Below are 26,529 nucleotides of genomic sequence, written 5' to 3'. Positions count from 1 at the left end.
AACAGTGCCAGTCAAATGAGACTAACGCACTCAGAAGGTGCAGCGAAGGGGCTTTCCCTTGCTCTATGCTATAAACAAAGGGTTTGATACCCAGGTAAGCCACAGTGTCAGCCCAGGAGGTATGGATTTCGGGCAGTTCCTCCAGTGAAGAGGTCTGTCTGTCTGACGCTGCTTTAGGGACACTGAGGATTGTTAATACCTGGCACAAATACCTGAGCTACCACTGACTCAGAGAGAGAGAGAGAGAGAGAAGTAGGATAGATGCCCTAATGTGCAAATAGAAATTAGCCCCTGCGCTACATGGCTTTGAGCCCAGAGGCTGCTCGCGAGGGCGTCCCCAAGGCGGCTGCCCGCTCCCGGAGGCAGGTGCTGCCCCCAGGCCTGCCGTGCCACCAGCCCCACCGCAACAGGCCTCTCTCAGGCAAAGTGCAGACCACAAGTAGATATCTGAAATTAGTTTAACAGCAGCATTTATGAARGCCTAAAGCCACTTCTTTTTTCCCATAAGCTTGTTGTATGACTGGGATATAACACACGCACTGCCGCTCCCGGCAGCACAAAAAGTGGAGTCAGTGATGTTACATTTGAGCACAGCAAGTAGAGCAGCACATGTGCAGGGGGGATCACAAAGGCACAGGAAAACAACGATCTCTGATGCTCTCAGCTGTTCTTTTGTGTTCAGATCTTAGTATAGCTTGTTGCAAAGCAAAAGATGATGGAACACTTCACAGAAATGGCCTCATAAAATATTCAGTTTCCTGGTTTTGCCTGGGGTGCAATATGTACAATTTCCATACAGTTGGAGCAAGAAAGAGAAGTGCTAAAGTCTATTTCTCATACACTTAAAGTGTTTACAATTTAAAAGACTAAAAATGCAGAACTAGTGACATAATTTTTTCCTTAGAAAATACATTCACTCTGCCTGGGATTTTGCCAGAAGGAAAAGATGCAATTCCATGAGCGCTGAGGACTAAAACGATTTGGAATTCTCCCAGGCAGATAATGAAGCAATGTCATAAATAACGCCTAAAAAAGTTGTAATCACAAGTATTTTTTACATAACGTATAGTAGATACAGTTCTGTTTGGATGACACAGGGCCATACAGCCCCGAATATGAACTGATCCAGAAAACAACTGTGCACTCACGTAGTTTTTTCCTTTAGACAATCCCAACAGAGTCTAAATTAATATTCCACAGGAGCAGAGTCACTCCCATGCCAGTGCGCAGGAACAGCTCTTGCAGCACTGCCTCCTTCTGAATCACCTGATGGAGGACTGCAAAAAAATTGCTGGAGAGGGGACTGTGGGCTTAACGGGGCTGAACCAGTGAGGCTTATTTCTCCTGAGTCTCTTCTCAGTTACTTGGGCAAACGGAGCACACTGCCAATGCTGCTAACATATTCTACTACATGCACACACCCAAACATTACGATGGTGTGAAATTGCACTGGTATTACCTTTTTCAGGATTTTACAGCTTAACAGAAATACCGCTCTGCAATCGGCCTTCAAGTGGAGCAAGGATGGCACCCAGTGGCCAAACACATTCATCTCAGACAAATGTTTCTCATGTATTTCCATTCCTCACCTTCCAGAGCTGTTTAATCAGAAAAAGGTTGTAACTCTAACACAAACTGCTCAGTAACGTCCAAAACCTTTAAAGGACAACGTCTTGATCGTTTAGGGGACATTTGTATTTGTTTTTGCAAAACATGTTGTAAAAAAAAGCCTACAGAAATATTGCCATTAATAATCTAAAATCATAACAGAAAGCGTTTATGATAAACAACTRTTTGCAGCCAAAACACTGTATATAGCCAGAAAGAGACCGTTAAGAAAGAAAAGTATTTTGTCTTTTCATACTGCATATGCTGGGGAAACAATAGCTTCTCTCCTGGTTTTATAATCAGTACCATTATTAAGGAATTTGTTTAATTTTTAAAATAATGTTGATAATATTAATGCCAGTCTTAAAATTTCTATTCAAATAAAGTTTGGTTTAAAAAAACACATTTTTTTAAATGGAAAATCCCCAGTTGTAACTTTCAATCTGTTAGGCCTACAAAACAAATCTAAGCACAGCTAAATAAATATGTCTTAAAATGTGAAATAACATACTATTTTGCTGCATTGCTTTGAATAATTCTTTCTTTCACAAGTTAGATTAAATAGTAAAATGGTCTTACTAGGCCAGCGTGGGAATAAAGTGCTGTTACATACACAGCTAGTCCCAGGGATGTCAGTTAATTGCAGGGGAATAACTTGCTCCTTATTGACACTGACAGACTGTCAATCACAACAGACCCATAATGAAGTCTTCCTAAACTACCATCATTCTCCAAGACTCCATATTTTTTAATTATTCTAATCCAACTTAAGTGCACAAGTCTTCGTTAGATACATTTTTCTTCCTGTTTGAAAACCCTTCCCAGTGTAAATACCCAAGTCTGTGACTGACTGAAGCATACTACTTTATCATTTGACAAGTGTTGATTTTTTTTTAACCATTCATCAGATACTGCTCAGGTTTGCATGACATTTTAAATGTATTCTATGCCTTATCGCTTTTTGCATGGTCGTTGGTTGAATGCTGTAGCAATGCTGAACTGTATTTATTCCTCAACGCTTTGCAGCTGACAGGAGATTCTGGTACAGTATGATGACCGATCAGATTGAAGGACAGACAATAGGTCTGTAGGATAATGAATCATTTCACCTTCGATTATGAACACTGGGGATTATGTCCCCAGTGATTCCTGTTTCTAATTTTCTTCTAAGCATTCTCAAGTCCTAGAGCAACTGTGCTTTCAGATATGAAAACAGATGCAATGAGTAAGAAACTTCCCATATAAATAACAACATAAAATATATCATTTGAGAGCAGCAAAAGAATAGCACATACTGTCTTTTTTTTTTTTTTTTACATACGGGTAAATTAATAATCATAACTGTTTTATTACTCGCTCCTCTGCTGAAAATTTCTGTTGTTGAAGTAGCACTATATTAGTGTGCATAATTACTAAGAAACTGAAAAACAGCCACTATTAAAGGCAATAAGTCAGCAATATTTTAAACTATTTAGAATTGTTTTTAAGAGTGTAAAAGGATATTACAGTACAGCAGAGATGCTTGAATTTTATTACAATCTAAACCAAATGAAATGYATTTCAGCTTTAAGAAGTAAAGAATGTTTTTTCTAAATTAGTAGAACAGACCTGTTTTGACCATGAAAGTAATTTTAATTTTTCCTATTATTTTCAGTGATAGAAAGCAGCTTATTATTTGTTAAGGTATTTTTAAAACACTGAGTTTTAAGCTCCAGTCTGAATATGAAGTAGTTGATCTTAGAAGTACTTATTTATTATTTAATATTTCTAGTTGTTGTGTCTTTACTCCACAGTCTGAATACCAATATTGATTTTTCACATTTGATTTTAATATTGACCTTTCAAAATCTCTTGTTTCTAACCTACAGTGTAAACACATACAGAGATTATTCTGTATAAGATACACACATAAAAATAAATACATTTTGCATTTATGTTTAAAAAAATAAGACTTTTAAAAACAGTATTTACTTATGGTCTAAGAAAACCCAGGAATCCTACACTCCAAAATAAACTCTTTTGTGCAGGCTTATGACACAAACTGAACACAACCTTTTGTAGTCCTAAAGCATCTTCTTACCAAAGGCTCTCACGGAAGTGCTGAAATATTTCACTGAGGTATTTAAATATTTCCACCCCCTCTTTGCAGATGAGAAAACAAAGCAAAGAGGTGCCTTGCCCTCCTCAGATGATATGACAGTGTCAGGGCAAGGAACCTACCCAGTTCGACTACAAATATTAAAAAATGGATGGACAGAGTGGATGTATTCCTCACGATTACTGTAACCTCCCTGTACCCCTCTGTAGCCACCAAAGAGAGGTAGGCCACTTCAGAAAGCAGCTCAGCACCCAGACCTCACCAAGTTAAATTACTCTTTGCAAACTCTCCCTCCACAGCACCCTGGAAGCTTCATATTTCATCTGCCCTGGACAGAAGGGAACCCTTTCCCCTGCAGCCTCAGTATTTTCACCTGGAAATAACTAAGATGGTGATTAAAAAATGAATAAAGGACTAATTTCAGTGAGTCTTTTGCAAAAATTTAATGTCAGCTTGACCGACTACAGTGCTAGTAAAAAATTTTAATTTTGAAAAATTTCAATAAAATTGAATGCTTACATTTTGGAAAGGGAATTCATAATTCCCATTATTTTTTCTATTAATCACAGAATCACAGAATCACTGAGGTTGGAAGGGACCTCTGGAGATCATCTAGTCCAACCCACCTGCTCAAGCAGGGTCACCTAGAGCACATTGCACAGGATTGCATCCAGGCGCGTTTTGAATATCTCCAGAGAAGGAGACTCCACCACCTCTCTGGGCAACCTGTTCCAGTGCTCTGTCACCCTCACAGTGAAAAAGTTTTTCCTCATGTTCAGATGGAAGTGTCTGTGTTTCAGTTTGTGCCCATTGCCTCGCGTCCTGTCGCTCGGCACCACTGAAAAGAGTCTGGTCCCATCCTCTCGACACCCTCCCTTCACATACTTGTACACATTGATAAGATCTCCTCTCAGCCTTCTCTTCTCCAAATCATCCCAAGAATTAGGATAAACACTCTCATAGGACACTAGTCTGGTAGAACACGACTCCTTTAACAATAATTCATAAACAGGCGCCTCTGATGTCTCTGACACACCAAAGTCTTCTCACTTTCCTTTTTTCTCATTAAATCCCCTATGGAACAAATTAAAACAATCTCCCCCCCTCCCCACTACCACCCAGGTTTTTCCTTAATGAAATGTTGTTCTTTTATATGCCTTATTCTCACTAAAACCTATCACACTGCATCAGACTTAATGATGGTAACATTATCTGTATGAAAGTGGCTGTTGTGTTAGAAGAAATGCACCTGAGAATCACAGACCCTGGCACTGAAAAAAAGAGCTGAATTGCTTAGCAGGCCAATCAAGAAATGCTTCAAGAACTTGAGAAAGGTGAGGAAAAAGCTCTTAGCATAAAACAAAGAGAATTCAACAAATGTAGGGGTTTTCTCCAAATTCGATATCTGTAATTCCCGAGATTTATAATCATAATTATTACATCAAAAAAGAGCATTCCATTGCAGCTCAAAGATAGAAGGTAAGATCTCTTTTCTGCATGATGGTGTGATGCAAAGAAGTTATTTGAATGTAGTTTCTCATTTCTTTTGGAATTTTTCCAAACAGTGCTACTGGAAGACTATGATTAATCACATAGGAATGTTTGTACCATGTCAGATCAAAGGTCCATATAAGCCCTGTGCCTTAACTGTGACAGGGCTTGACATTAGATGCTCAGGGAAGAATACAGAACTGAGAAAGCATACTTCCTTGGTATACTCTCTCCAGCTTCAGAGACTTCCTGAGCCAGAGGACTGTCTGTACAACAGGTCTCATTTGACTTTTCCTCCTGTTAATTCATCTTTTTTTTAACTCAATAACATCTATGGTGAAGGGCCACATAGTTTAAGTACATGGTTTTTGAAAAGATCTTTTGTCAGATTAAAATCTGTACCCTGATAATTTCATATTTCATTAGATGCCCCTAAACCTAAACAGTGTATGAGAAGAGATCATGAACACTCTTTCCCTACTCCTCCATGCCTTGCCATTCCCTTCTTCACTGAAATTTAAAACATTTTTTTCAGTTTAATATATCTTTGAACTATGCAGCATTAACCTGATGTCAACAAACAAGAGCCTTACATTCCAGAAACTGGAATTAAAAAAGCAGTATTTTTTTTTAATCATTATTTATTATTTTTAATCATTTTCATTGTATGCAATGTGTTTCTGACTTCTTGTTTCCATGACAACTGAAGACATAGGCACATGTTAAAGGGTATGAAATCATATAATACAATAAAGACCTCAGTTTCATGAATTATGGAACTCTTGCACTATGCTCTAGTCTTGTTTCATGCAGGCAGTTTATGTGGAAAAGCAGAGAAAATAAACTGCTTTACATCTTGTGTCCCTGTACATTTCTCAAAAGGAAAAGGACACACAGTTCAATATTAACACTTAAGCCTTGTATACCCTCAAGGTTTCTCCTTGTTTTTTCCTATTGTTGCTATTCGCAGTGGACCTTGAGCAGATAGAATTAGCATTGGGAAAAAGCTCAGTGTAGGCACAGACCCTCCTGCAACAGCCAAATGTGTGACTAGTCTTCTGGGCAACAGTCTCAGAAATACTCAAACACTGAGTGACTTCGTGCACTTACATCAAACTCTAGGCCTCTAAGGGATTGTATGTGCTTAACTGTACGCACGACTGGGACCATGCCTTGCAATTCTGACTTCACCATGCGATTACGTGCCTTCAACCCTTGTTAAATCTGTGTTACCAGATGGATTGACACAGCAGCAGCATCATTACAGCCACGTGTAAAAAAGCCCCATCTTCTAGCTACATGTATTTAAATGCTGGTAACGCTTCACAAGTGGTCCAAAATACGAAGGCCTGCTTGGCTTTCTGAAATGTAATTCCTGAGTAAGACTATAATGACATTATTATAAACCACTATAAATGATTTAATTACCAGAATATAAGAGTAACTAAAATAGTTCTAAAGTGAAAGATGGAGACACAGTAGAGAATAACGCAGCATAGGAATGCTTCCCCAATCCTTACAGAGATTAGAGATAAAATTAATACATACAATTCTATTTTTCTTTGTGTAGTCCACTCTTACGCTTTTAGGGGTGGGTATAAAATTGTAACAGCATATAACATGTATACCAGACTCATTTTATATCATACATGTAGTGCACTCCCAGTATCAATTTCACTTAAAGCAGTCATCTTTCACGTATCTGACTGTTTACATTGTCACATATAGTAGCAGTCCTAAAAGTTGTTTCCCTTTCTGGCTCAACTGTATTCATCTTTATTTAGTTAAATATCTGTAATTTTAAGAGAGAGAAAAAAAGCCTACCTGTATGTAGGTAGGTCTTAACTAGCCACACGTCAGTCCATGGACTTGAAAAATACAGGAATTATTATTAACACTACATTTTGAATCGATTATTTTTTGTTGTGTGGCTCTCCTGTGTGCTGTTTGCCCTAAAAAATGAGAATCTCTCACAAGGCTATAAATAATGCATCATAGTCATTAAATATTGATCTGGCTTATACCATTCACCGCTGCACAATTAGGTTAGCTTTTTAAAAATAGCTTCTTGTATATTACACATCAGTGTAGTGTTTACATATTTGCTTTGGAAACTATATTAGTTGAATTTAAAGGTGATGTGTGTTTGCGGAGCTGCTTGCTAAGTCACAGGACTTGTTCATTACCATCTCACAATGCAGTAACTCTTGCTATAAATATCCTGTCCTGGACCCAGTTCTGAATTCTTTACTCATGCATCCTGGCTTTCTCTGCTTGTCTACAAGATTACTATTTATAGGCTTGGAGAGCCTGTATTTCAATGAGAAGAAACTTGGCAATACAGGACAATTGTTTAGAATAGCATCAATCTTAGATTAATTGGACTTCATTAATCTTGTCTATTCCAATACTACAAAGGCTTTTTGCTAAACACTAGTACTGCTACATGATTGGAAATAACAGAATTCTCTCTTATTTTAACTCAAAAAATACAACAGAGAAATTAAAAACTTTGTGGCAACTCAGAAGTTAAAGTCATACTTATTTTTACCTGCTCATTAAAAATAAAGGAGGATTGATACGGATATGATTCACCGGTGCACTATTTTACCTTATACTGCCAAAATGCAGTTTGAATCTAGTAGAGTTACCTAGACGTAAGCTAGGAGAAGTACAGTGATGAATCAGCTCAAGACTTCAGACACTCTCAGATGTGCAAGAAATGTTTGCACTCAAGGTGGATTTTTTGTTTTACTTACAAATGCACACGAAAAGCTAGGTTTAAATTTTCTCTCCGGATCTAGAGCAATGGCAACAGAAACCTATCTATCTCAATTAGGAAATACCTATCACATTTCAGAAAATATAAGAAGTATTATGTGGTTTATATGAACTAAGCAACACATCTGATTTAAATTTTTATTAGAAAGCCATTATAATTTAAATTTTTAAAAAATCAAGGTTGAAAATTTTTTAGGAGCAAACAAATCAAATGCATCATCACTCCAAAGTCTTTAATTACTGTTAGGTCCAGTGTCAGACAAGAGCCTGTAGTGAACAATCTGCATTAATCTCCTTTAGATATTTTTATCAAGTATCTTTGTTAATGTTCAGACTATATCAGAATATAAAGTAAATTGTAACAGGCATTTCATCTGAAACGTGCCAATAACTCACCAAAAGGAAGGGAGAGAGTTTTATCCAACACACGTCCCCAAAGGGAGGAATTGTTTATTAGCCTGTCAAGTCTAAATGATTATTATCATACAACACAGGGGTTATACAAAATATAAAAATACAACAAATAGAGAAAAGAGAAATTATTTCAGGGTAGGAGATTACACCTATTGGATGCCTCAAGAGACCTCAGAGAGGAGACTGGCTGCCAGAGTTCTGTGAAGGGGTGTCAGGAGCCATCCCACAGAGCAGCCTCTCCAGGGCATGCTCTCCGTCGGAGGCTCGCAAGGCAAGTAGGACCTCTCCGATAGATACAACTAGTGATGTCAAGCGTGCACAAAGACTACCTGACTGATGTTTCATCATGAATTGAAAGCAAGACAATTGGATAAAAGAGAGAGAAAGTTTTCAGAAAAAAATCTCAGTGTAATTAGTTTAAGCACAGTTTGGTTATATTCCCCATTTCCTCACCTATGTCCTTTATACAAATATATCTATTATGGATGTTATGAATAAATGCTCTTAGTTTCCCTTTACTTTATGTTTTACAGTCAAAGGGATAGTTACATGCCTCCAATGTAAATGGATAATGACAAGATGTTCCTTTACTGGGAGATTGGCAAATCCATTAATGAGGACACTTGGGAAAACAAGTAGCATAGATCCTCAGCATGCTAGTAGCCAGGTCCGAAGTGTAACAGACTGGGCCTCCACTGCAGGTACACAGACCGGACGGAGAAGGAATTGTCTTCCAGTGGCTGAGAGCAACCAAGAAGGTCAGCCATCTGACAAGATATTGGTTGAATCCTGACAGTCACAGAAACTATATTACAGGTACCTACTCCAATGTAAATTAAAATACAAAAAATATAATACAATACTTATGCTAGTTTGTCCCTTTCTCTCCCCTCTCTCTCAAACAGACCTCAGTGTTCTGCTTGCCAGACATAAAAAATAATTATTAAGCACATGAAAGTATTTTCTGTTGGCTGCAGTGTTGGAATGATCTTCAAGTATATTTATTTCCAGCAATAATCTAGTAATCTAATCTTCATTTTACAAAAGGGTGGGTAACTGCAGCAATAACTGCAATGAAGGGAGAACATTATATCCTTATCGCAGTTATAGATGCAGAGTTCTAAGGCACAACCATTGTTTGGGCAATAAACTACAAAACTAATCAACTAACTAGCTATAGCTGCTCTTCCTCAGTTCAGGTAATTCATCAATATCAGTTTTGCTAGGTCACCCATGGCTCCCCCTTCCACCGAGATCATCTCTGCGGTGCACAGATTAAGTTGTGGCCAGCTAGCGAAGTGTCAAAGGATCACTGATGAGCTATTTATCAGCCAGGCGGGTGTCAGGGAGTCACACGAGGGAGGGCAGCAATATGCGGTCACTACAGCCCAGATCTCCTTACCAACCCTGGCCAGTCTCCTACACACTTTGCACACAGGAGAGAGACACTAACCCTCACAGGAGCTTCCCAAACAGCTTTGAGAAGCCCTCTACAAAGCAAACTCCTCACAGGCAAGGAAAAGGCCACCAAGTTCCTTAGAGTTTCCTCAAACAGGAAAGGACAAATTTCACATTGTAAGTGAGTAAAGTCTCTCCCACCTTCTCTAGTCTCCTCCTCACCTCCCACTGTGGCGCGAATCCCTTTGGGGGTTCTTGCCGAGGAGGCCACAAAACACATGTTAATGCACAGTTCCCACAGCTGCTGGTGGGACCAGAGTATTTTTCTGTTGTGCAGCTAACGCTGCGGCCTTTCATACCTTGAAGGATTTTTTCCATCTTCCCTTCCTGACAGCCTAATATACATCCTTTGTAAAACGTTGCTAATTATGATTTTCTGCTTTTAATATGAAAGCAAACTTTTATCGCAGATTATCTACATCCATTTTAATTTACTATTATATTTTCAGAAATAACTAAAAGTTAAATCCTTACCTTAAATCTGTCAACTTCTGCCTTTGAACATGTTGCATGATAAGATAACACCTGCCCCAGAACAAAAGATAAAAAACATTTCTGTAGACCTGACAAATAGAAATAATAGGCCTCTATAGTGCAGTCTAATCAATAATTCTTAAAACAAATTTAATTAATATTTATGCATGATAATTTAGTTCTGAATGTCAGCATATAATAACTAATTGCAGGTTATCAGGTATACATTTGGCATTTACATTGCAGGTAATTTTATAGGGAACCATGGACAGTAAGTAATTTAATATTATAAGCATTCCTACATTGTTCTCCTGGAGTTCTACAATTAAAAGAGAAAGAATTTAATGTAAAAATAACTGCAGATTTACAGACTTTGCATAATGCCTTTTGCTATAATGTTGAGCTTTAATGTCTTTTCTAGTGGCACATCACTGCATGCAAATTAGCGCCTCTATGCTATGCTTGATATTCTCTTCAATACCATTCTGGAGATGGGTACATTAAAATAGAATACACAAAGGTTACCACACACCTCATTCTTACACAGGAGTATGCATACACTTACAGGGAATACATTATGTTGTTATATGAAGATACTAACATTCAACAAGCAGTCCAGAAGCTGCAAAAGGCGTCCTGTGTACTGGACCCACCAAAGTTTTACTGTGCTTGGGACGAGGTGCTGGACCACAGAGGAGCTTACAGAACCAAAGCACTCCTAGCAAGGATGGGTCTCCCTAATCACACAGCAACAAGTGGCCTGCTTATGCTCTAAAGCTTTGATATATATTTCTCATTTTGAAATTGTTTTCATCTATGAATGTTCCCGTTACTCATATAAATAATCTGATCTCTATTTCAAATGCCCTTGGCTTGCAATATCTTGTGGCAGTAAGTCTCAAAATGTATCTACTCATATCGGTTTTGGATATGTTGCCTTTTACAGTTACATAATATCGTTCGTGTACTATGAAAGAATAAATAACAAACCACAATTTACTTGTTCTATTCCATGTTTTACTTTCAATAAATATACGTCATGTCCCTCCTCAAACAGCATCAATTTTTCTGTCCAACCATATCGTAGTTTCTTTCAGAAATCTATTATTAAAAATTATTTCTTCTGCTAAAATAGATTACACAATACTGAAATTCTTCTGTCAAGCTTCTACTTTATCTGCATCCATTATGTTCTCCTAGACAGTCTTCCCTAATGTTGATTATTCTAATTTTTTAATCATTTGCAATTTTTGCATCATTAGAAAACACAATGCTTTAGAATTTGTCCTGGTATAGAACCATATGGTATCCTACTGTCAACCTTTGTCACATCTAGTCCCCATCATTTATTTATATTTTGGTCTTCTGTTTATTAGTCTTATGAGAGTTCTATAAGAAAAACAGTATCTCTATATTTGGATTAAAATCTTATTATAGAATAAATCACATTGATTTATTTTATATTTGATACCAATGTCATTTTGAAATGCCACTCATTGTCATCCTACCTAAATACACAAATTATTATTAAGTACTCTATTACTGAAAAACGGACTTATAGTCCTTCAGCATATACCATTCTTTTGTTCAGTATTTCTCTGCTATGTCTTCAATCACTTTACACAAACATTATCATGACTTGTTGCTCATTTATAGAAAGAATTACTCTTCACTGAAGTATAGTGGCCATTTATCAAATCCGTAATCTACATTCATGCTACATGGCTATTAGTCTTTTTCAGATCTAAGAAAGAAGCTATATTTTAAATCAAGAAACTCAAATTTCCTTGATTTCAGTAGCAAATAACTAGTTTCAATCTTAACTTTCATCCCTGTGCATCTGAGTGTGAYAGTTGGCACTGCTTGTTTTTCTTTCCAGGAAGAGTAGTCAATCTAAACTTAATATTGCCCAAATAACTGGGGCTTATAGTAATTCATGACTATGTTATGTAAAGAATAAGAAGTCTTGCAGCAGGCCTACAAAGGAAGGTTTTACACTTTTTCTCCTAAGCGAATAGATAAACAGGAATGACCAAAAAAACCCACTTTTGCTTAGAATGTTTTCTAACACGAATAGTCCTATTGATTTCAAAAAAATTTAAAATAACATGCCTACATGCTTTACAGAATCGAGCCCCAATACATAGATAAATATCTTCAGCCGTTAAGGAAAGAAAAAAAATATTCCATCTTCATAGCAATCCAGTTTCATTTGATAATGCTTTAATAGAGAAATTCTGATCTCTGTTCAGGCTAATGTTATCTTAGCAGTTCTTATAGTAATGGTGAGTATTGTATAAAGTCAAAGGAGTTACACAATTAATGTCAGGAATATATAGATCATTTTATTCTCTTGTCAGATATGAAATTTAAAACCATACTGAAAACTTAGTCACCCCTTCATTGAAGATATGTTTTAAAATGTCTTGTCTAACAGTTTTAAAAAGATCCTAAATTTTATTCAAACCATTCTCAACTACTGACCTAGTAGGAATAAGGTAAATCTGTAGGGCTATCCTCACAGTTAAAAGTTTTTCTTTCACCAAGATTGTTTTTAGCATAATTATATTTAAAATCTACAGAATAAAGAATAGTAGTTAATTGTTGAATCATGTCATAGAAGTCTAGATAACTTTTGCTTAAAAAAATTATGAATCTTTTTAAAATGTTCTGGATTTTAGAGTTAATTTTACAGGAGCCGTTAGGTTTCATTTTTCATAGTACAGGAAAAGAAGGAATAGAAATTCCTACAAAAGTAATGGGCAAGAACAGGAAGAGAAATCTTTCCATCCATTTAGGCTGTCTAGTGTATATGTATTTTACACACAAATGTGGTGTGTTAAACGCCAGGACCTTTCATTATGTATTGGCCTTGACCTCTAGCAGAGTTCTTAGTGAGCTGCCAGCCATCCAGCTCTGACTTTATTCTAGCAATAGATACATCTGATAAGGGTCCAGCAAATGTTGCTTTTGATACTAAAAAAACCCCTACAATGATGATCACGCTTACGGTCTTTTTTCAGATTTTGCCCTGTTCACTTTATGTTTTGCTTACTTTTTACAATACTAGAAAAGAAAAACAATAAGCTATGTAAAACAACAAATTCTAGGAATTTTCAGTTATTGATGGGCAAGAAGATGCATAAAACAGCTAGATTCATTCCTACATACGTCTGTGTAAGAAACTAGCTTCTCCATTGTCACTCTCTCCTCCTTATGTAAGAACCAGAGGCACCAAATGAGATGGCCAGGTTCAAAATTGCTTAAGCTGTGGGTGAGCTCCACAGCTAAATGTACCCTGAGAAAGTTTCCCTTCAGTATTAGTTCAATAAAACAACATTCTAAGGTGTAGAAAGGTAGATACAGAAAATGATGCTATCTACAATAAATTCAGAAGCAGTAGGTTCCTTTACATGTGATGCTTATGAGCAAGAAAAGGTTTTATTAAGATGTACGCTTACATCTAGAGCCACAGACTGCTTTGCCCAGGATTTCTTCACTTGGTCATACATTATCGTGTTGTTAATGCCCAGGCCACAAAAAATAACAAAAGCCTAAAAAGAGAGAGAAAAAAGAATTTGATTATAATACAAACACAAAGATGGATGCTATCATAATCACTGAAAAGAAAGCGGATGCAAATTCTAGGAATAATTTTGTTTTACAGGTTATCTAGAAAATGCAGGTAGGTCACTGTCCTGAGCAAGAAGAGAAAGATCAGATGCAAGAAAAGTGTTTTATTTAGGATTCACCTTTATTAAGTGAATTCTTCTTGGGACTAAAGGCAATAATTTCTACAGGTCAGCTCTTCAATCCTTCCTTAAGTTTTTCATGTTCTTGGGAACACCTTTTTTCCAGAGCAAGGTGCTCCCTGCCCATCTTTTCACTTGGCTGGGGATTAGGAGGCCAGGAGAACATCTCCCAGATACTAATGTTCCTAGCCATGTTTTCTAGCTTGTTTGTTCTAGTTTGTTCAGGATGTGGCTTCCACTTCTCATTTCAGTTTGTCAGAGAACCAGGCCCCACAGAGAATAAGTATCTACAACGTATGACTACAAATACTTTGCTTTTTTCTCTTCCCACCACCAGGCAGTTCCTGAATATCAACCAAAACCCAGTCGTCATGCTCTGGCTAGAGAATTGCACTCTGTTGTGTTAATTTTCATGGAAAATATAGGTCAAAAAGTCAAAGATTTTTTTTTCAACTTTAAACAGTTAAACAAGATTTGGCTCCCGGATAAGAATCTCAGTTTGCTAATTCCCACAATAAACAATTATCATTAAAATGTTTCTACTCTGTCTTAAACAATACAGAAAAAGAACAAAAAACAGATGAAGGATTTGAAACTAAAATATTATGTAAATGTTCATTTTAAGTGTTCTTTGCTGGATTTCCCTTTAACTAAAGGATTTCCACTGGGAGCACCAATTCCTTTTTAAACATTAGATGCTGACAGTTGTCCTTTTTGTGGAAAAAAGGAAAAAGTTAGTAACTAGTATTCGTTCTTTAATTCTAGTTCTCCTCTTTTCATAACAAATACGCAGAGAAATTGAGAGAAGACAAACAGCAAAACAGCTTCTGTTTCTGGTGCTCCCTCTCATTTTCATCCTCAGTGCTACAGGATGACTATCACAGCATAAGCTTATCAGCTATTCTGTGACCGAGCAAACTTGTCCCAGTGACAAGTCATGTAAGGTTAAAATCTGCCTCTTTAGTCACCAGCTCATGGCATTATTACAAAATAAACAACGTGCTATCCAAACCAGATTCTTATTGAACAGGCACTAAAAAAGAATACAAAAGATAAAGTAATAAGGTAAAGAAGGAATAGTTAATACAAGTGAAAGTGTAAAATCATTTCAAGCTTTACTAAAGGCAATGTAAATGATCATTTCCCCTGAGTCTCTCTCTGATTTGGTCTAGTCACGTCACCTCTCAGGACCACAGCAGTAAAAGATCCACAGTGTCATGAAAGGTCCCAAGAAGCAGAGGTTTAAACTGCCACAATAACTAAACTTACTTCCATCAGTCTAGAAGTTTCCAGGTCGCCTGCTCCAGGCTCCAGGCTCTGTGCCACACTACAGTTCCCCAGGGGCTGCTCAGTAGAACAGCCCACCTTGCCACTTATTTTTACAATAAATTAAACTTAGTTTTTGGTGTGCCTGTGCTCTTGCTGCCAAGCTCATGTTTTTCCTGCTTAAAAGATACAATTAAAAAAAAAGTCCTTGGGTGGTGTTTCAAGAAGCCTTTTTGGCTTGGATCAAATCACTGTTTCTGCCTCTGGTTCTCATTAACTTTTCATAAAATACTACAAGTTAGACATTTTGGCATTGTGGGCAGTTCAGGGTGTCTACGACTTATGTCCTCTGCCTGAACAACAGGCCACCCATCCTTGAATAACCTGGACAACAGCTGTAGATACTTACTTCCCCATTCCCAATATTCAGTGAGGTCCTGAGAGGCCTTGTAGCTTGCACCTAACCTACTTCAAGTGATTCCCTAGGGAAGACCCTGGAGGAGTCAGATCTCTGTCTCAGACCTCCCCGCCAGTGCCACCAGCACCCTGTCCACAGGGCTGCCCGTTCCTGCACTGGGGCAGTGGGCTCTGCAGGAGGAGGAGGAGGAAGGTCACCTCACTGCATCGTTTGTCTCACCCTGACCCCTCGAGTTATTCCCTCTCAAGCTTTTTCATTCATGCCAACTCAGAACTGGCTCGTGTATTTTGCCTGCAAACAGCCACTTACTCCCACAACTTGCTTACATAATCCTGAGCAAGTACTAATCAACGTAGAAGCTTGCCCTTTCAAAACTGGCCGTTACCATATGCTGTCAGCATGAATACTGTAGGGGCAGTTTCTCTGTAGGGACAGGCTGAATAAATAGCTTAGCACAGAAAAGGCTTTGTAACAGGGGTAGGGCTTTGTAATTTAGGGGGATGCAACAGTGAGGGAACATTCCCATACTCTGACTCTTAAAAATTTTAAAAATACAATTAAGAACTGCCAAGGTGATTCATAGAATTGGGAGGCAGGGAGTTGCCCAGTCATAGCAGTAAAAACCTGTCTAATATTGAGGCTGCTGGTGCACTTTCTTCTTTAAAAAAAGACAGAAAGAGACTGCTGGCTTAATTTTTTGAAGAGTATTAGGAGGATCAGTAAACTAGAAAATATAAATTACAGAAATTTAGGAGCATGTTATCTGGGGGATACAGGTCAATACACCTGCTATACAAGAATAAATGGTTATTAAAAGAACCTTCTTATGTTATGTCCCTATATTTCAAGCAACCTGCTTTCCAGGGAGAACACTAAACATAGTACTCACCAATTTCAAAAACTAAAATGAGCAATCCCTTGACATACAATCTTTGTTCCGTTTGGAACTTGGCAGTCAAGGGACCAAACTTTTACTTTATGCAAACAGATGACTGGCAGACCTTCAATAAATAAGATTGCCTGCAACCCAGAATGAATGCTGCAGTTCTGTATTTACATTTGGAACTACAGTAATTTTAACCATTATCATGTCTCCAAATGTTATACAGAGGTTGAAGACAAACATGAAGTTCTTTTATCATGCTGCTTTTCATAGTATACTATCACAAATAAAAGGATTGTAAAAATGTGATCAACTCATGTTTAGTGAAATTGCATAATTAAGAAAACACACACTAATAAAGTGTGTGTGTACCTGTGTACTTGCACACATATATTTAGAGAAAAGCACACCAGGATTCAGCATGTAGGTGGTAAGCCAAAACAAATAATCATCTCTCAGCTAAGCAACAGTAAGCATAAACACTTGAACGCTGATAAATGGCACTTTTACAGCAATAAAAAAGTGGTAATACAGCAAGGTCTGTCTTCATGTTGCGTGTAGTCAAAAGATTGGTGGATTTTTCCAACTCTCTCAGCAGGTTTAATAAAAGGTGAAACCTCCCTGTAAAAATGGTTTCTTTCTCATACCCTGATGGTAGGTACAGTGCAACAGCACTACTAGAAGTTATTATACAAACATTTCTGACACAGAAAGTAAATCTTGAGTTGCTAGAGAGGATACTTGAAATGTTTAACTATTGTTAGTAAATCACAAACTTATTTAATATGTTTTATTGCTTACTTTTGTTTATAGATATGCTATACTGCTATGTCTGAAAACCTCAAAAGCCTGGGAAAAGTCAAATTGAGCGTTGAACTTTTTTGCTTAGATATATCCTGTTTATTCTAAATCAATCCTGGTTAAGGAATGAATAAGATTTTGCTGTTGCTGTTTATTAGTACTATGAAAGATTAAAAACAGTTTCCTAACTTCTTCCCCAGAATATCTGCTGTCATAATCAATTAGTACTAAAATGCATTAAAGATGAAGGTGTTGACCATAAATACAGATCAGGTATTCTTCTCCCCAAAAGAGGATGAAGCAGGATTACCCAGAAATACCAAATTCTGCAGAAGTATGATATTGCTACAAACCTGAGTGCCTCTTACCTCAAACAGTCGCTGGTCGGCATCATCAAAGGGTTTCCCATCAAGCCTGTTCAACACTTGAGCTACCCCTTTAGAAAGAGTTAATATGAATTATAATCTTCATTCATTAACTCATAATGCAGAATATTTTATTTATTAGTAATATTTAAATTATATTTTTAAAACTGAAAAGCAAAATTGCAAAAATTTATTCTGAAATATATTAAATGGACATCAATATCTGGAATTCTGATTGTTTTGATACCAGGACTCAGTTTATAACTTTCAACTGTTATTCTTTGTTCTGTAAGCATAAGATTAGCAATCTAAACAATGTTACTCACAATGCTTTTCACAAATGTTTAGACATCTGATTCTGCCAAGTACTTAAGCACTTTAATAACAGCAAGCATATAAGTCGTCCTCGTAATTTCAAGTTACTTATATAATTTGCGGAATCAGCACCATCATTCCTAAATCTTAGTTAATTTAGCATGACCTGGGTATATAAGTCCCCTTTTTCCATTATGGCTCGTCCCAGAATTTATTGAACCAGTGAAAAAATGCAATTTCTTTAAACACCTTGGAGAGAAAAAAAAAAAAGCCTTCAAAGCTATTGGCCATAGCTGAGTTAATGCTGAGTTCCACTGCAATACCGTTTCTATTTCATTTAGCTACAATATACCCTTAGAAAAATACTGTAAGAACTATTAGAAGTCAAGCTGAGTTTCTCTTCTGCTTCTTTGAGCTGATACATGCTTTGCCACAAACCATGAGCCACATTTTTGAAAGGCTCAATTCCCACTTCTTCTCTGCTGATTAAGCTTGAACGTCCTGATCTCGCATGGCACCATCGCCTTCAGCAAAGCACTACTAATCTCAGCTCTCACTGACTGCTATACCACACAGCAATATATGTCTTGTCCCCCCGGCCCCCCCAAGCTGGTTTAAATTGCTATAGCTTTGCCTTGAACTCTTCTGTGGAAAGATGGAGAGTTATCTGGTGCTGTTATTTACAAATGGTGCTTTTTTTTGTGCCAAAATCAGATAATAAGGCAGGTTCAAATGCAGCTGCATTATAGCTGGGAAGCATTGTACCAAACAGGCAATACCCTGTCACACCCTGATCCAGTGTGCACCACTGCCACAGGCAGCTCTCACAGCTGCCAGAGCCTCTTCAGTCAGTTTTCTCTGACTCTGTATTTTTGTCATTAGAGAGAGAAATGACCACCTCGCTGGACTGCAGAAACAGTTGCCTGAGCTGTGCACAAAAAAAGGAGAACCAGGAAAACTATCAAAGCACACTACACATTTTACACTAATATTGTTAGAATTTCAGTTTTCTTCTCATTAGTCTTCAATACAATATATAGCTCAACAACGGAGCAGTGGGAAAGCTGAAAAAGTCCATACAGTATCCAAGTCAAAACATCCCTTCTTGGATACTTAGCATGCATCCTAGGTACCGTAACTTCTTAACAATATTCAGCTGGGAAAAAGAAGAAAAAGGAAGATCGAATTAAAAAGACATAATTAAATTTACATTAGCACAAAAATGGTGCAGCTATGAGGAACATCTTACCGATTATTTGGTGATTGCTATTCCATATAGGAACACACAGAACAGACCTTATGTGAAAGCCAGAAATCTGGTCAGCCTAAAATGTAGAAATGAGAGCTCCCATTAATGGTAAGGTACCATTTAGAGCCTTTTAAATTCTAATAATAGATCTGTCAAGCAGAACGCACGTAAGTTTACATTTACAAATTCATGTCATTCCATACAGATTAGCTCTCACTCATACCTCATTCATAGTATGTTTAGTTCAAAGTCACAAGGACGATTCTAAAAACTGCCAAATACAAATATCACCATCTTTGCTACTGAAAGCATAAACTATTGACTTCGATTTTAAATTAAAGGCAAACCGTGACTGTGTAAATGTCCAGACAATTCCTGTGCAGAAGTGCAAACTGGGAAGAAATTGAAGCATGTGATCAAAACCAAGATTTGAGATTTTCTATGTAGATGTTAATTGAAGCTGCAATTCTGAAGAGAACCTTGTCTCCTTTGTTGGTTTTGAACTAATATAATATAGTGTAAAGCTTTGCAATTTACTCTGAATTTCATTGATTCTTTATTTTCTATGGTGAGTAAGCTTTATTCTTTGGGGTTATTTCTACAAAATCTAAAGAAAGAAAATATTTTTTTCAAAAAAGATTATAAGAGAAACTAAGAGAGTGGAATGAGCCTACTCAAAGAAAATGTCAGGAGATGTTCTCTTACTAAAACTGCAGATGCTAAAGGCAATCTGTAACAGAAGAAAAATAAAAGATCAGTGATAATTCATACACTCAGTCAAGGCAGGATGGAATTACTGTGATCTCCTAGGTAGTGAAAGTTATAACTCAGGTTTTCTGAGAGTACTGCTTATCCATACATACACAGAACTTGCCACTGAAATCAGTGTGGAATGCCCCCTAAAATCAATGGGAGTGGGGGGTATAATTGCCCCAGATGTATATTTTAAAATAAACTTAATGAAAATACTTTGGCATTAAATTCTCAGTGAATGAATTGGAAAAAAATCAAGCAACAAACCTTTAAAATGACAATTAGTGTGTAGAAAGAAAAGAGCTGACTGAGAGTGTTTTTAATATAGGCACAGAACAAGAGAAGGTGTTCATAACTACAACTGTATGTTTATTCCATCTAAGACATAAGGGACAATATGCTCCTCTTTTACTACACCTGACTGTCTGTAGATCATTGACTCTAAAACTGAATTTGAGAATTAAATTTTCATATGAACCTACCAACAGAAAATAATTACTGCCATGTGTATTAGGTGATTTTTCTTTCTCTATATAAATTGGGCAGTGCCTGCAACTTGGAAGGGACTAACTGTGAAACCAATATGAGAAGGATGAATTATTCAGGACATGACATATTAAAAGTACAACTGCAAACATATCAAGGATTGGCATGCTTTATTTCAGCACATCTCTTTGGCAGGAAATAGTCCCCAGGCATTAATTGTACTTTCTGAAGTTCTGAATAAATTAGCATCAACACAGTTTTCCCATACACTTCTCCAGCAGGCCCCTGTTGTTTTTCTTCTGTTTTGACAAATTCTGCTGGTTTGAGAGCTATTCCCTGTAATGACATAGGCAATAAAACTGGAACCAAGGAAACTCGACATGAAAACACTTCCAAGCATACTTATTGTAGCAATACAGTCTGGTAAGCTTGCTGACCAATTCTGTCCACTGATTAATGTGCTGCCCAAGTTCCCTGTAGTAATTCTGTTTCATCAGATAGAATTCAGTGAAGATTTTGTCCTTCCATATGCCTCTAACATCTATTTAGGTGTGATGTATATGTATACATTTTTATCTATATCTACACCATTCTAGCTGAGACTGGAATGAGTACCTTAGGATACATACACAACTTTTATTAGGAGTGATATGCATCTTGGAGAAATAACCAGTCCAGTGTGTACGTTTTATTTGGGCAGAATTACTGAATTAAAAGGGTAGTTGGCTAAATCAGACTACAAACAACATTTGTCTCTTTAGATACTGATTCTGTTTATGGTCTGTGTGTGTACAGTCCCCATCACCCTGACGGCTAACGACGATGGCTCCACTAACACAGAACACCAACAGTGGAATTTTCAGCAATAAAAAATAGTTTGCATAAAGCTCAAAGCACTTGATAGAGGAAGGTATCATTTATAAATGAATGCTGGATAGTAACTGCCTATAGTTATACACTGATTCAGTGACCTGTGTTTACTCTGTAAAGCCATACCAACACCGAAAGATCAGGAGGAGGACACACTGGAGAGAAAAAATAATTCAATACAAATATTCACATGTTTTTCAGCCCTTTGGATTTGATAATAAAAATTGTACTTTATTAGTTACAATGCCAAAAATATGATGTATATTTACATTTCTAAAAATCTCTTACTTCAGCATCAAAGCGAGGATCCTGATAGGCATCACTGATGTTCACTGGGAGACCCGTGGAAGCTACAAGTTCAGCAATGCTATTATTTATTAGCCAATCGGAGTAAGATGATGATTTCTCCACACTGTCTTTGAAACTATCATACGGCATAGTAAGGGAAGAAAATATTACAATCAGTGTTGCTTTAAAGTCCAACATGTCTTATAGGCATAATCATATGAACAGTGCAATTGTTCACAGTTATTAATGGTTACTAAAAATTATTTACGGAACAGTAATTTGGTATTTATTGAAAAGGTACATCAAAAATTCTTTCCCTTTCACTATTCTTTCTTCTGAAAATAGCATTGGTCTACTGTGCAAATTAAATACAACATTCAGTAATGAAATGCAATTACATATGAATCAAGAGTGGGATTATCTTCCAGATTTCTGTAGGATATAGGCCTGCTCCCATTCTAAATAAGCAACCCATTCTAAATAATAATTTTTGTAGAGCTACCTGAAAGCATATACTTTTAGATTTTAATTTTTCAAATTAGTCTAATAATTTGGAGGTATTTTTAATTCATACTTGCTATGATTATCTGTCATGTGGAATGCCAATTGTTTGATTTTGGTCTGTAATTCTGGACCCAAGTGGCTGAAGAAGGGAACATGAAATAAGTCTTGGAATCAATAACATGTTGCAGCAGGAGGAGCCAGGTAGACATACCACACATGAATGTTTCCTTTTTCTCCTGGCTGAACTCATGCCGCAACTTCCGAGGGGCTACAAAGCTGTCAGTGAACCAGCATAAGACACCAGCATTATAGGCTTGACTCAGCACAATCTATCGCAGCTTCTGCAGAAAACTTAATGTCTGTACAGACTCTAAGGTCCTGCACCTCATCTAGTACACTTCTCACTGACTTATCGCAAACCTGTTCATGACCTTGGCAAGGGGYAGTTATTTATGCGTGAATAAATTAATTCATGTCATCTTAGTTTTGAGGAGAAATTTGATAATTTTCAATGCCTGAGAAACATCAGTTTAGAAAAAAGTTCCTCTGAGCAGCCATGGAGAAGACTACAATGGCTAGAAACTTCAGAGCAATGCACAGGAATGAAAGGATGCAAGTAGAATGGTTGGAGGACTCGATCAAGGTGAAAGGATTGATTTTTGTTGGCTGTATTCTTCTTCTGAAGACTAATTCATCTATGTCACTCATTTAAAAGAAAACTCAATATTCTTAGAAGACTATAAATAAAGATGATAATAATGATTTACATAAAGAAATCTCAGTGTATCAACTTTCATTTGGGATAAGAATTTTGAGCGAGTGTAGTAAATGTTATGCATATACTTTGACAGGAACCTATACTGAAACACAGTATTCTTGAACTAAGTATAAAAATTCATTTGTATAATTTAAGAATTATTTTAGGACATCAGTGTACTTGAGAAACAAAAAAATCTTTAAAGGTAGGATTTTCATTACAGATGCATACCTCTCAGTGCGTATCTTAGAAAAAAACAGCCATAAAATTGTAAGAGATACAAGATGTACAGCAAAGACTGAAATCTGAATAATATTATTATATGAGAGACTGTTTAAATCAGGACTGGATTATGTGTGTCAAGCATTTTAAGCAGCAAATTAATTCAAGTTAAATAAACAAGACATAATTCAGGAAGAAGTTTTAAAAGTATGTTCTACTGTGTTGTCTACATTCCTAGTAAATGCTTTAATGCTTTAAAACTGCACTGTGGAGAGACGCACTCAACTTTCACTAGGAAGAAATATCAATGTTTAATTTTGATGTAAATTACAGCCAGCTGGCTCAGTCTCCATCCTCAGCAGCTCTGAACAAACAGAAGCTACTGTAAAAATCTCAAGCAACAATTTTTCCGTACTATGAAAAGCCTTGAATTCTGCTGGATTGATGCAGGCAACTTTACGCCACCTCCTCCCTGTCTTGCCTGTATAAGAGCAGGAGTAGCGAGCGCCAGACCGAAGACAAAAGCCAGCTCAAGGGTCTCTGGGGGTGCCGCAGGCCCCCTGCACCGATGCGCGCCTTGCGCCTCCCCCACAGCGCCCCGCTGTCCCTGGCAGAGATGGCAGGAGGTGTGTGCTGCAGTATGGGACCGTTACAGCCAACATGGTCACTGGTATCTTCRACCGTCTCTAAACAGTGACATGAACCCTCTCAACTCTCATATCAGAAGAGCAGAGAGATGCCTTAAAAAGCATAAATATACCCCTGACTGCAGTGTGATTGCAGCGCACGAGGCGATATCYGGGGGAGCACCAGTGTAGCTCGCCCAAGTGACAGTGAAACAGAGGTAGCCAGGATTTCAGCACTTTCTGTACCAGCCTAACTGAGAGGGAGCACGGGTACTTCCTCAGTGAGCAACCTACGCTGGGGCTGAGGCAGCTGACCTTTTCTCTGCCACTGACACTCAGGTGAGAGAACCGCGATCCCGGTGTGGCATCCACTGAGATGACTTCTTCTGGGCAGGAAAGACCACAGCAACTTCCCCCTAGCTCATATGCACCCAGAATACATCAGAAATGAATCCTTGAGACTTCTAAGATTAATGTGAATAAAATGAAGTGTTACATTTTTTCAAAGAGAGGACAAATTTAAGAGAGATTTGGCAAAACCATACTTGAAGAACAAAATGGCTGGCAAAAACGAGAGCATCAGTGTACCAACGTGAATGAGAGCTGAACTCAGTCATGGGGTGTGCTGGAAAGGGACAAATTACACACACAAATCCAAATGTGGTCTTGCAAAGTATTTCTTTACAACAAACAGAAAAGAAAAAAAGATATGAGTATTCATTGTAATATTTAGGGAATTATCAGGCAAACTGCTATTAGACAGAGATAAGAGGGTCAAAATAATAAGCAGATTTTTTCTAAAATCAAAAGAGAAAAAGTGTTAGGACATGGAAAGATATATTGTCCCTAAGCTTTTTTCTCTTTCAGATAAAACTTATACCTACAACCATTCGCAGCCTATAATCTCCCTGGTTTTCCACTAAAAATTCAAAGAAATATTATTTATCTTAACTGGAGTAATGATGAAGAAATGGCACTCGTGCCATTTTTATTCACATGAAACACCTCATGACTTTACATCAGTTGGGTCTGCAGAATCTAGAGTGAAAAGGGCACAACTCACTAGAAAAAAACTGCTCAAATGTCAAGGGCTCCAGGCATTATTCTGTATCCTAAATAACCTTTATTCTCCCACTATAGTGCCAATAACACAAGCTGTGCCTGTGCTAGATCCAAATGTGACATCATACCTGCCAGTCTAAACTTGATTTTTGTAAAACCAACTTTGTTCTCCACTGAAAGAAAAATGAAAGAAAAGCAATATATCTTTATACCAAGATATACAGAAATATAACTTTATAAATCTTACAAGACTGGCTACCCAGTTGCATATGTTTATCGATGTCTCTGAGTAAACTCAAGTGGACCACATGCAGAGCAGGCTACTACAAACTGCTTTTTGGTAACATGCTAATATAACTATGGTAACAAGAAATGAGCCAGCTTGGTTATCTTGACACCACTCTACATTGTGTTGACTAATCTGGCTACAGATCAAGTTTGTGAAAAACAGAAATAACAATTAACAACCCTTGATTCATATCCCTGTCCCTGAACAAAAGGAACATATTTTCACCCATTTAATTGAACCAGGAAAGAGCAATTGCTACCCTGAAGCTCTTTGTCAAAAGCAGTAACTTGTGATTCCCAGATGAATCAGCAGATTATTTATTCATATTTAAACTTTCATATTTTTTATCACTTGCTTTCCTTTTCCGCTTTGTCTCCCCAGTCCCATCTCTCTTCACTGGGGGATAGCGCACAGAGGAGATTCTGCTCTACTCCTGTCTTTCTGCATGGCCTGGACTCTGCTGATAGGTTGCACATCTTAAAAATAATGCTATCCATTTTCATAATGCTGTGAGATCTCTCCATGAAAAGCATTAAGAATTAAGAGTTATTGTAAACTGGTGCACAATGCACATATTCACCTTAATAGAGTAAGTGGTAGCTTCTTACCACACTGGAGGTGAAGAAGTACGAAAGAAGGCAAATTTTCCTTGAAGTATTTTTTTTAAAATACTACTGCTTAAAGGCCTTAGYTTAACTATGGAGAAGCACACAGTAATCTTCAAGCCTGCTAAGTTATTGATATCAGGATAGACAGAAAGTTAGGTTTATCATTACAGCAATGATTCTACATGGAAAATTCTAATTCAAAATCAGTATGAACTGATTTGCATGTAATATGTATATGATAATCACTGAGTTTCAGCCCTAGCAGATGAGAGAAACCTTTAAACAACAGCCCTGAATCTTCATCCACCACTTAGGTACGTAAGACTTTTTACATGAACCAGTTATATTACCTTGTAGAAACTAAGACAGTAACCCCACATGGAGAAAAAGCTCTTTGTACTACCTCTTACGGTTAGCTTTTTAATCAATGTTTAAGTACAGCTCCTGCTAAGCAAAATATATATATTTTTTGACTGTGCTCCCAGCCAAGATTTAGTCACAGGAACGCAACTTCTAGCAAATGAATATTCTCTGAGCTTTGTAGGCCTTCCAACTTGAGGACTAGAGCAAAAATCAAATCTTACTGGAAACCTTCCAACACAGCTGTAAGGAGGCATTTTGTAAGAGACCAACAAACAACAATCTAAAATAATTTTGTTATTTTTATTTCAGTACTAACCACGCAAAACAA

At 37.2% G+C, this 26,529-nt stretch overlaps 1 protein-coding gene across 1 annotated transcript in view; it reads right to left on the bottom strand.

Annotated features, from left to right (window-relative positions):
* Positions 1–26,529, bottom strand: part of PDE11A (phosphodiesterase 11A) — a 124,944-nt gene that overhangs the window by 48,020 nt on the left and 50,395 nt on the right. The window contains exons 5-9 of the mRNA XM_026075391.1: positions 21,771–21,906; positions 19,374–19,449; positions 17,813–17,880; positions 13,786–13,878; positions 10,325–10,375 (exon numbers count right to left, since the gene is read on the bottom strand). Of these exons, the coding sequence (XP_025931176.1) occupies positions 10,325–10,375; positions 13,786–13,878; positions 17,813–17,880; positions 19,374–19,449; positions 21,771–21,906 (424 nt within the window). The remainder of the gene's footprint in view (positions 1–10,324; positions 10,376–13,785; positions 13,879–17,812; positions 17,881–19,373; positions 19,450–21,770; positions 21,907–26,529) is intronic.

Source organism: Apteryx rowi, unplaced genomic scaffold, assembly GCF_003343035.1.
Source record: "Apteryx rowi isolate R43461 unplaced genomic scaffold, aptRow1 scaffold_110, whole genome shotgun sequence".
Lineage (NCBI taxonomy): Eukaryota > Metazoa > Chordata > Aves > Apterygiformes > Apterygidae > Apteryx > Apteryx rowi.
This window is presented reverse-complemented; position numbering and strand designations above follow the sequence as displayed.